Raw genomic sequence first — 11,778 nt, 5'->3', positions numbered from 1 at the left:
GACGCCGGGATAATTGGAGTCTCAACCACTTGTGGTGTTAACACCCCTCCTTCTTCGGGTTCCCGAGGTGGTTACACGAAACGCGCGACGTTCTCTTATCTCGACCTCCAGTACGGGGCTAGCCTGTAAACAACTGGGCGATCCAAAGAGAGAGAGGGGAAAAAAAAAGAACAAGGGCGAGATATCCAATATCAAGGCCGGAAAAAGCTGGGACGAAGACAGACGGGATGGACGCTCCAACAACAGGCCCCGCCCATGCAGATGCAAACTCTGACCCACCAGACGCTGCCATCATCTCAACTTCAAAACAACATGAAGAAACAACACCGGCTTCCGAAAACGAGCCCAGCCTGTTTTCCAAGGCCATTCTCTGGTCGCAGTCGCAGTGGCAGCAGCACTCGACGACGATAACGTCCGGAAGGTCCGGCAGCAGACCACGAGGGCACCCGCCATCCTCCTCCCCGCACCGAATAACACCACCACCGACCCTCGCCATCTATACCGGGGAGGATCCCAGCAGCAGCAGCACCCCTGACCACCACGACGACGACGACGACGACGACGACGACGACGACGACGACGACGACAACAACAACAACAACAACAACAACAACAACAACAACCAAGCCAATTACTATCATCCACAACAAATTACAGGATTTGACGGTCGAGGCCACTACAGCCACCATCGTCGACCTCCGTATTCTCATGACAACAACACCATCACCTTCGGCGGCTTCACTCAACCAGACATCAATGCCACAATGTCGCTTCTCATAGCAGTCGCCAAAGCTGCCCAGTTTACCGATGCTTTTCTGACGGGACTGTTGATCCCTCTTATCCCTACGATTCTAGAAACCAGGGCCGGAGTACACCATAAACATGGTATGTTTGGTCGGTCCAATGCCGTTGTTGCGCTTGTTGATTGAGACATTGGTTGGGCTGACATTTGATGTTACCATTTTTCAGTGCAATTTTGGACATCAATCCTCATCTCAACATATGGTGGCGCATTCGCTGCATTATATTGTAAGTCATCCATCACACCGTCCCCAATGCGGGCACACAACAAGGCTTTGCTTAATTGAATGTTGCTAACATGTTTCCTTTTTTTTTTTTTTTTTGTTGTTGTTGTTCAGCATCCGTCCCCTACCTAACCCGCCAAGGCCCTCTCCTCTGGGTCCTCCTCTTCGGCGGGCTCGGTCTAGCAGCAGGCTCCTTTGTCCTCTTGCAGTTCCACTCCAACCTATTCTTCCTCGTCCTCTCGCGCGCCCTACACGGTATCGCAGGTGTGGCAATTGCGAGAGCTAGCGCCAGCTTGGTGGCCGGCGTGGTCTTGACTTACAGCAGCGAAGATGACGAAGATGACGACGAAGAGCATGAAGACGATGATGGAACCACTGCTGTCGACGTGTTGACATGGATGACGCCCGCGTTTATCCAGAGTTTCGCCATCTCGATCGGCCCGGTATCTGCGGGATTGCTGCATGGTTTCTTTGGCGGACAGGCGGCCGTGTTTACGCTGGCTTATGCGATCATCGCTTTGACGCTTGTGTTTGGCGGGCTCGTGGCGGTTGTCACGCCCCCGGGAAGGTATCCGCGGACAAGAGGCGATCGACATGAGGCGGAGGGGCTTCTGACTTCTCAGGAAGACTCTCAGAATTATGGGACTCTCTCCTCCCGCGGCGGGTATTCCTCAAGAGAAGTGTCTCCCGGCCATGTCTCACGCCAGTCGACGAGACGACCCAGCTTAGCGGCTTCCGAGGTCACTGTTCCTCAGAAGGGAGCACTCGGCCTGCACCCGTCTGTTTTGCGCCTCATTGTACCGATGGGAGGATACGTCGCCCTCAGTCTGATCGGTTCGGCGCTACAGAGTGTGTTGCCGATCTTCGTGCAGCGGACATTCGACTGGCCTATGGCTGCCGCTGGCTTCGTCTTCGTCCCCCTTTCGGCTCCGGCAGCTTTGGTCGGTCTTTTAACGACTCCTCTTACGAATCGGTACGCGCAGGCCTCTCGGCTCTTGACAGCATTTGGCTTCATCGCGGCCGGTCCGGCTTTTACTTGTTTGGGCGGTTTGACTCAGAACAAGATGACCGTTCAGACGGCTCTACTGGCTACCCTTGGCTGGATCTCCGTAGCCTTGGGTCTTTGCGGCGAGCCGCTCGTGAAGGAGATTATCGAAGCAGTCGCCGGAGGAGATGATGTAATTGGAGTCGGCGGCCTCTCAACCGGTGCGGCAAAGGCCGAGAGTCTTCCTAGTCTCGCCAATGCCTGGGGCAGCTTCGTTGGTCCGCTGATTGTTGCAACCGTCATGGGAGTTTCTGGGTGGACAGGTCTGACTACGACACTCTCATGGTTGTGCGGGTGCGCCGGACTAACCGCATTGTTTTTCTTGGGCGGGTTGCTTACCGATGCGGATTTCGAGAGCGCTAGAACATCATCGTCCGCAGATTCGTCCGACGAGGAGGCGGCACCTTTGCTCCAGGACAAGCATGATCCGTCCGACAGGTCGCCTTACTCTTATCAAGATGCCCATACAAGCCAGAATGGGGGTCTTGGTAAACTTCAGAATGGGGTCCTTCATGCTCCTCCCAAAACGGAGCAGAGCAACATGACATCCGGATCAAGCAGCACCTCCGCAACCAAGGCCCGCCGCCGACAGTTCAGTATAGACAACTTCTCTCTTGCCACGACCACGCAGTCCACAATGCCGCCAGGCGAAAGCTTCATGTCGGACGGCTCAACAGCCTCCTCCTCCCAAGTCCGCTTCCAAGCATCCCTCGAGACCGACATACCGGTCCCGGCACGTCTCAAGCACCCCGAGCGTCTCGCGCTTATGAAGCAAGTTCCTCATCTGCCTGAAACGGATCCTCTCCTAGCTACCGGGAACCGCTACGTCACCGACATCTCCTCGAGTTCCAGGAAGCACGTGGTGGTGTTTGAAGAGGGCGCGGCCCCGCCTGAGCTACTCCGGAGTCGGCCACACCATATTGTGGTCATCAATCACGATAACACACCTGAGATATTGTCGCAGGTGGATCCGAAGTTGCATGATCACGCGATGCACATCACGGAAGAGACGACAGGCGAGACGGCCGAGCAAGAGCTACCGGAAGGGTCGAAGCGGTACGTGGTGGTCGTGCTGAACGAAGGCGAGACGGGGCTGGAAATGACTGACTGAGTCTGGATTACGGGGTTTTTGTCAGCACTACCCTAAGCCATATTTACAAAGCAAGAATGGGAGTTGAGAAGAGGAGGATACATACCCGGGGCAGAGATGGATAAGGCCCTCATTGTTTCAAGGTTATGGTTTTCTGCGTTTGCATTGTTCGCTCGGGGTTCCGGTCGTTTTTAGGTGTTTTGCGATGCATGTTGGATCTTATTTCCATCTCATTACTGTCTTATTTCCATTTGACGCATATTTCGACTTTCTGTTTCGCATCATGATAGCTAGCAAGATACCTTGTACCTGATAATCCCAGAGTTGAATACCTAGCTAAGTATCCGTCCTAGTTGACGAGCACCTTGATGACCTTGCATGTGATTGGGCAGTTGTTCTTGCCTGCCCGTTAAAGGCCCCTGTGTAACAGGGCAGCTCAGGGACTGCCCGGCATCTGTTGTCTGGTTGATTTACCGTTGGGATGGCAATCGGTGGGGTGCAGGGTGTTAAGCGTTCCGCCCTGCTGATCCGCTAAACCTTAACACCCAGGCTGGACCTTTAACTTTATCAATGCCTGCCGCAGTTGCATGTCAAGTACCTCTAAGGTAGCTTTGATTCGGGAACAACCAAGACTTGGAGCTTCTTTCTCCCGTCATCATCTTTTGTCCTCAACAAACACCCCCACGTCCTTGGTTCACGTACAGCACAGTCACACGACATCGAATGCGTTGACTATATATACCCGGCATAACTACCACCACAGTCGAACCACTCCACGAATTTACCACCAACACGCACAATGGACGAAGACGATCGAGAATATGGCAGCTCCGACAACGAGCAGGACGAGCTCATGGAGGACGCTGATGACAACGAGAACGACACATACGGCGAAGACTTTAACGAAGACGACGACGAAGAACAGGAAGAGCAAGACGAGCCCGAGCGAGATCCAGAGCCCGAACCTGAAGCAGAGGATGAATCCCAAGCACAAAACGCCCACGACCCAAATGCACCCGACCAAACCACGTCCCAAACAGCTAGACGCGTCTCCGCGACACCCTCAGGCTCAGGATCAGGGGTAAAATGGCGACCGACGATACGACCAGAGTACATTACAGCTTCCACTTACGACATCGTTCCTACCATGGCTGCTCCACAAGCCACCAGCATCAACGCCGTAGCCGTCACGCCCGACATGCGCTACTGGTTGACGGGCGGATCCGACGGCTATATCCGAAAGTTTGACGGTATCGGCACCATTAACGGCAAGCAGCAGCTCACAGTTGCCCAGAAACACCCATTCGTCGACAGTGTTGTCAAGTCCGGGGTGCTCATGAGCTATTGGGACAACCAGGAGTGGACAGGCCAGAACACCAGAGATGACGACAGGATCCTGTCACCGGTATACAGCTTGGCAGTTCACCGTCAGGCCTTATGGGCGCTGAGTGGCCTAGAAAGTGGTGGCATCAACCTACAGAGCGTGAGGCACGACGAGGGAAAGAGGATACACTGTCTACGGACCAATGGCCACACCAATGCCGTTAGCGTGTTACAACTGGCCCCTGACGAAAAGAGCGTGCTGAGCGGAAGTTGGGACAAGACAGTGCTGGACTGGGACCTCAACGACGGGTCGGTTATACGGCGGTTTGAGGGCAGTGGTGGGCAGATAGCAGCTATCGAGCTACGACCGACTTCGGGTGCCCCGATTCCAGCCGTGGCCAGCGATCCCGAGATCATAACAGACACCTTCGAGAGTAACGATTTAAAGCCAGTCATGAATGGCTTTTTCTCGAACGGCGCAAATGGAGACATGGACACGACAGGACAATCCAACGCGAACGACGGCGCCGCGAATGATGTCCCGTCCCCAGAACACGAGTCTCTGTTCGGTAGTCCCGCAGGGTCACTCTTCGGGGATAACGAAACAATAGGCGGTGGGAATGCCTTTGGGGATGATGAAGACGACAACGAGTTTTCCAGAGCTATGGGCATGGAACTCAAGGAGGAACAGAATAACCAAGGGCAGCACACCGACGACTTCCCCATGGGCGATGCCGAACCCCTAACGGACACCAACGACGCTGCCCACGGACCCGGGCCTGATGCCAACGGGCCCGCCGAGAACGGGGCCATGAACATGGACATATCTAATGGAGACTCCAGCCACACAATGTCAGACTCCGGACACCAAGCAGCCGCAATATCCGAGCAACAAACCCAAACACAACAACCACAACAAGACCAGAATCCCGTCCCCCCAACCGACCACGAACCCATCCCCTTTGAGCCCATCGCCCCCGCCTCTCCGAGTATCGTCTTCAACACAGCCCCCCCTCCCGCTGCTCAAAACGACGACACCCAAACATCCCCCAACATCTTCATGGCCGCCTCCATCGACGGCACCATCCGAATCTGGGACCGCCGCGTCCCCGACCCCGTCGCCCGCATCGGCAACCGCCGCGGCGTCCCACCCTGGTGCATGGGCGCCTGCTGGTCCGTCGACGGCAACTGGATCTACGCCGGCCGGCGCAACGGCACCGTCGAAGAATTCAGCATCCACAAGGCGCGGGGCGGGTGGCAACCCGAGCGAACCTTCAAGTTCCCCAACGGCAGTGGAGCAGTCAGCTGCGTGCGACCCATGGCTAACGGGCGACACATTATTTGCGCGTCGCACGACATTTTGCGCTTGTGGGACCTGCAGGGTGAGACGCAAGCGACGAAGCACTCCAAGGTTCCCTTCGTGGTTGTGCCGGGCCCTCCGAAAGCGGGCGTCATCTCGTCCTTGTATATCGATCCCACGAGCAGGATCATGATTTCGGCGGCGGGCACGAGGGGCTGGGATGGTACGAGCACGGAGGTGTTGATCGGGTACGAGATTTCGCCGGTGAAGTAGGACACTGTCGAGGGCAAGCTGCACATGAAGGAATAGAAGGAACGGGAGAAAGGCTCCGAAGGGAAGTTGGAAATTGCTATGATTATGGGGAATAGCCGCATAGACCGAGTTGTCAATGAGGTGCTTAGTGGGTTGTGGGGTAAATGATGGGAGGAGGAGGGACACATTAACTTTGGCTGATACAGAGCTTTTCTTCAGTGTTTTGCATTTTTTGGGTCTTTTTGGGCTTTCTCTTTGCGTTTTGGATATTATTTGCTCTACAGTTTCTTTTTAATTTACGACAAGCCGTCCCTTTCTTTCTACTCAATACCTAGTAGGATTTGCTTCGTGCCTTTGTCGTGGAGGGTTTACCATGGCTTGCAAGTCGAACCCCCTAGAACTGTATGTAACACAGACTGGGAAAGTCTATGTAATAAGTAGCGTATATGAGATTCTTAGAGCGCAGTTTGACCCTGAAAAGGATAATTGAGAGAGCAAGATCCTATGCACTAGAATAACTGGCGGTTTCAGAGGGTTCGACTGTACCTCCAATTCTCTTAGCGGTTATGGCGGTCTATAGCAATGGTTTGAGCAACCTATTGTGAGCGATCTTAATCGTTCGGTAGGAAACAGAGCTGCTGTTCAGACACTCGAACGCTATATCCTCGAAATCACAGTTTTTACTTGCATCAAGAGGTAGCAACTGCAGTGAAGCACTATAATAATATACACGAAAAGTCTCCCTTCTATTTGATAAAGTGGACATTCTTTGGTTGTCATTTCTTCTCAAGAGTGCTCCCCTGTTTTCTTTCTTTTTGAAATGCACTCACGCGCCCACACTTTAGGGCCTCGTTGAATTATGTTCAAACGGGAGAGCGGAATGGATCCGGAGTTTTCTACCATCTATTGTTGTAGGTATGTGCTCAGTCATTATTTTGAACTTGTCTATATTCCTCCATCTCTGCTGCCGTGAGATTCCATCAACATTGGATAGTTAGATACGAACAGGTACCTCTAGTACTATTCACACATCACAATGAAGCAATGGAGCAGGACACAGACTATAGAATTTCTTGTTACATTCCAGCTCAGCTACATACCGAGACCCTCTTCCCCCACGGAAATATTCCTTATTATTGCCCCTCTTGGGTCTTCCGCCCACTCCATTTCCCCTTCGAAGAAAACTGTGCTGGGACACACTCCGCATCAACAGGCTCCTTCCAACCACGGAAATTCTTGTACTTGCAGTACCTCTCCTCTCTTCTTTTGTGTGTTTTCTCTTCATTTTCCTCCCTCCTTTTTCTATCACTTGCCCTCCCTTTTGCTCTTTTCCTTGTTCTTTTTTTGCCCTTTCTTCATTGATATTCCTTCTCATTTTCTTTGTTTTCTTCCCTTCTTCAGCTCACAACTTGAAGCTGCAGAGCGAAGAGCTTTGGCGGAGTAGTCGCTTGCTTGCCAACTTATCTTTGAAGAGACACACGCCCATTAAGCCAAATCAATTAGGTCCTCTTCTTCAACGACCTCCAACTCTTTTGTTGCCTCATTCTCAATGCCGGACGCAGGAGCAGAAGAGTCGTATTCTTCAAATTGAATCAAAGGTTCGGGCTGAGCGACAGCGGCGATCTTCGGGAACTGGTTCGATGCGGGCGCAAAGATTGGACCGACACCAGAGCCAGCACGCAAAGTAATCTCGGAACTAGCCGTCAGAGCGCTTGTGGAGGTCGTGACCGGCAACTCGTTTGAAAACTGGAGGGATTGAGTGATAGTTGGACGCGTGATAGTTGGACCGGTTCGGATACGGGTGCCCGAGGCATCGACGCCCGTTGGCATCCATCGGTCTTGCATGTAATGATTCTGGCTGAGCCACTCCCCGTTCCGCTTCGCCAGCTCCTCGTCAAGCTGCCTGTCTTGCTGCTGGATTACGGCTTCGGCATTCTCCCAATTACCGATCAGAGGACGCAATGGCATTTCCCCAAGATGGCTGTAACGCCCATGAGGACTCCCTGTTAACGTAGGGGTTTTGCGTTTGACCGGCTCCTCATGTCCAAAGTCTTGAGCACCATGTTGGAGCAAAAGATCTTCAATGGTCTTCGCTTTTGGTGATCCTGTTCCTTGTCTCTGCGCTTGCTTGGCCAACGCCTTTGCCTGCCTAAAGGCCTTACAGTTGTGGAAACATCTTTCGCCGCAAAGACCGTCACAGGGGTGTCCACACTCAGGGACGATTTGGAAGCATGGACTGCTACAAGGAAGATTTTCATGCGGAATAGCATGGCACCTCAGAGTGCAAGGATGACCACAAGGCCTAGTCTCTTGACACCTTTCGTGACAGCCACCAGCGTTGTCGGCCCAATCATCAAGGTCCTTGATCCAGACCTCGTTCCCATGATTCTGGCATACCAAAGGAAGTCCAAGCTCTCGGTGGACCATGCCCTGATCCTCAAATCTCTTGAAAATAGTAAGCCATAAGAGAGTTGATTCGATCTTGGCCTCGACCAAGTTGGTGACGTTGCCAAACATATAGAACCCTTGCCGAGCACGACTGATGGCAACCACAGCTCGGTGTGGGTTGTCAAGAAAGCCAATGTTGCAGCCATAGGCTGGATGAGGACTACGAACCAAGGACAAGAGAATAATATCATTCTCTTCACCTTGGTACGAGTCCACCGTAAAGACGTTGAAGTAACAACCAGTAAGCGATGGATGCCCCTTCAGCTTCCTAAGGATCAGACTTCTCTGGCCCCTATAGTATGTCAAGATGGTTATCTTGTCACTAGACACACCATTGGCGACAAGATATACAAAGAATAGGGTGATCATTTCAGCCTCTTGGTCGTTGAGCTTGCTGTTGTCAGAGTTCGTGTCCTCAAGCCATTGGTGATCAAAGAACCAGCAATTACGCCCACCCATCCCGGGGACATCGGGACGTGCTTGTGGTGACAGAACGCTGTAGTGGTCCTGTAGATTGTCGTAGAATGGAGAAACTATGCGCCTCAGCTCTGGCCTCATACGGCGCTGTTTATTGAGCATGATATGATTCATGCTAAGGTTGATGAGTCTTTCAAACAGCGAGACGTTCAAGTTGTAAGGGTGTTGGCCGAGCCATCGAATATCGCATCGAGGCGACATCTGTTGGTGGTCACCAACCAGAATTAGTTGTTGAAGGGAAGGATATAGAGCCGAGGTGATATTGCCTTCCCTCGTTTCGGCAGCTTCTTCGATGAGTAGGGTAAGGGGCTGACACCCGGCCAGGAACGCGCGATACTTGGTGAGGCCGGTTGTTGTGCAGCCGATGACCGCAATATCTTGTTGGAAGACCATGTCGATATCTTGCCGAGCTCTGAGTGCTCTGCGCTGCTTGCATATATCGACGTATTTGGCCAGTAGCTGAGCCAGTGTCGGGGTTGTCGCTTGTACCAATTTAGACTGAAGGTGTTGGTAAACTGCGCCCCTCCACTCTTCGGGTATGTCAAAGAGGTTGCGATTCTCTCTGAGCAAGCGTTGTGCACGATGATTCCAGGTTTTGAAGTGCCCGGGCTCCCTGTTTGAATATTGTTAATATCACTGAAACCAGATACAATGGGTGCCACAAATAAACGCACAACTCAAATGAGCAGTACAAGAGAATATCAGGAAGCCGTCAACTTACTTTCCGGTCCATACATGCATCAGCTTGATTTCCCTGCCGTTGATCCTGTCTGCATCTTCCTCATCGTACGCGATGTTCTCCACGTCACGCTCGTAGTCGAAATCTTCGTCAGCTTCCAGAATTTCTGATACCAGAGGCTGCCTGTCACGAATAATCCGGGCCGGGATTCGGGAGTCTCCCAGCCATAAGGAGAAAGGACCAAGCTTCTCCAGCTCCGGGCATGTCTCCAGTTCTTCATCATACAGTGACTCCAGCTGTTCTTCGGTGATGATGCCATGTGTATGAAGCTCGCGTGGATCGATGAGACTGTCCCCAAAAACACTGTTAACCAGCGCCTCTACTCCGTCGATGTTGGTATGGCGGTTACCCTCGAGTTCTCTGAACCGCTTACCACCCCCACCACGAGAGCATTTGCGGCGGACCTCATACAAGCTGTAAGGCCTCATGTCCTCTCTGTCACTTCTCGATCCAAGACGCAAAATCTTTGCGTTCGCGTCAAGACAATGGCCAAGTAGCTGATCTAAGGCATGATTCGTCTGCGCAGCAACAATGAGCGGTGGGTTGGACCCTGGACGCTTCCGACGACTCGCAAGCATGACTTTGATTGCCTCCACCGAGGTGAAAGTCTTTCCAGTTCCTGGAGGGCCTTGGATGATGGCCAGCTCCTGGGAGACCATTTGATGGAGGGCGGATAACTGCGAGGCGTCGAGAATGCTGATGTCCTCCGCATCATCTGGGACTGGGAGAGATCCAGAGAGTACGTTGAACTCGCGCAGGGACTTGAGCCTGTTGGGGTCTGCAAGCGGTTGGCGCAAAACAGAAGAGAAGTCCATAACTGGATGTTGGGATATGAAGCATGGTGTCTCATTTTTCTGGTGATTGCCGGTGATGTACTTGTCGATAGGGGTACTAGAAAAATCATCATTAGCCTATGGTCCATCTCAGCCTGGGGGTCTACGCTATACATACTCTGCCTGCGCAGCCAGTTGTAGTCCGACCAAAGAATGACGCGAGGATTCGAAGTAGCCGTGCCGGGCCTCAATCATAACAAGCTCGAGATCACAGTCGAAGACAGCGTCTTCTTCTGGGTTGCCCCACATGATGTCGACGAGTGGAGGGGTTTGATCAAGGCCAAGCAAGTACGGCCTTTGGGCTACCACAGCAACCTTGCAAATGGTTTTGAACTTGTCGGCCTTGGTCGTGATGGCAAGGAGACTGCCAGGCTTCAGGCGGCCGGACTTGAGCCATTTGATGGCTCGCTGTGACATGAACTCAACGCGAGCAAGAGGCCCCAATGTTGTCATGACGTACGACTTGATGCGGACCTGATTATAGACGAACTTGTGGTCATCGTCATCCTGGCGCAGTCCGTTGTTATTGTTCCAGATGTAATTGTTGACTGCAAATCGCAAGCCTTCAGTGCCCTCGCGACGAAGGATCTCGTACTGAGCCTTCAAATAGTCCTCCTTCGACTTCCAGGGCTTGTTTACATGGTTGTCAGGAAGACCTTCGGCTTCTTTCTGGAGAAGGAGGATCTCCTTGGCCGTGGGGATTTCAGGGTTTGACTTCCATCCGTCGCCATCTTCGAGCTTGACGAATATATTGCTGCGGACAATCTCGTCTCTCTGTGAAGACTGTGTCAGCAATAAGGCCAACAAAGAGAGGATAGGAGTTTTGTACCATAGCGCTCAATCGCATCCACTCGTCGCGGCTGGCCATGTTGGGAGCGTGATGCTGAAGTGGTCGCGTCGGGCCAGAAGGACGGGGGGGCCGCGGAGATGATGAGCAAGTTGATATCAAGACAGAACCCCATGAAACGTTGACGACGGTCAAGTGATCGTGACAGATAAGTTGTCGCAAATGGTGATGGAGTCCAGAATAGAATGGATGACGAGGACAAGCTTAGAGGAAGGTGAATAAAGAAGCAAAAATGCTTCGACTCAATATCGTCCGGCGAAGCACGGTTGTACTAGAATCCGACAAGTGGCCTTGAGCTTTAAACGAGTAGAGCTGCAGTGTCAACGGCCACAGACTTGCAATGGAGAAACCGGGAAAATTGGAAATATAGATTCACCGACACTTCAGTTCCGTCAGTGG

The 11,778-nt window shown here is 52.6% G+C and overlaps 3 protein-coding genes across 3 annotated transcripts; 2 read left to right on the top strand and 1 right to left on the bottom strand.

Moving 5' to 3' along the window:
• Nucleotides 1-227: 227 nt before the first annotated feature.
• SMAC4_00179 (uncharacterized protein) lies at nucleotides 228-3,520 on the top strand (the record flags this gene model as incomplete). The annotated part of the gene is made up of 3 exons (XM_024655214.2): nucleotides 228-885; nucleotides 970-1,029; nucleotides 1,140-3,520. 3 exons carry the CDS (start codon nucleotides 228-230, stop codon nucleotides 3,179-3,181), a joined length of 2,760 nt encoding a protein of 919 aa, XP_024510986.2. The 3' UTR covers nucleotides 3,182-3,520.
• A 398-nt stretch (nucleotides 3,521-3,918) lies between these two features.
• Nucleotides 3,919-6,535, top strand: SMAC4_00178 (uncharacterized protein). Its single transcript, XM_003351588.2, has one exon. It carries the CDS (start codon nucleotides 3,960-3,962, stop codon nucleotides 6,054-6,056), a length of 2,097 nt encoding a protein of 698 aa, XP_003351636.1. The 5' UTR covers nucleotides 3,919-3,959; the 3' UTR covers nucleotides 6,057-6,535.
• A 985-nt stretch (nucleotides 6,536-7,520) lies between these two features.
• Nucleotides 7,521-11,400, bottom strand: SMAC4_00177 (uncharacterized protein; the record flags this gene model as incomplete). The annotated part of the gene is made up of 5 exons (XM_003351587.1): nucleotides 7,521-8,184; nucleotides 8,353-9,573; nucleotides 9,682-10,590; nucleotides 10,651-11,306; nucleotides 11,362-11,400. The coding sequence occupies 5 exons, from the start codon at nucleotides 11,398-11,400 to the stop codon at nucleotides 7,521-7,523; spliced, it is 3,489 nt and encodes a 1,162-aa protein (XP_003351635.1).
• Between the last annotated feature and the right edge of the window lie 378 nt (nucleotides 11,401-11,778).

The sequence above is a fragment of the Sordaria macrospora genome, chromosome 1 (genome assembly GCF_033870435.1).
Source record: "Sordaria macrospora chromosome 1, complete sequence".
NCBI lineage: Eukaryota > Fungi > Ascomycota > Sordariomycetes > Sordariales > Sordariaceae > Sordaria > Sordaria macrospora.
Note: the sequence above shows the minus strand (reverse complement) of the source record. Positions and strands in the feature narration are given on the sequence as shown.

Coding starts and splice junctions, on each gene's coding strand:
- SMAC4_00178 (XM_003351588.2), top strand. CDS start 3,960: ATGGACGAAGACGATCGAGAATATGGCAGCTCCGACAACGAGCAGGAC.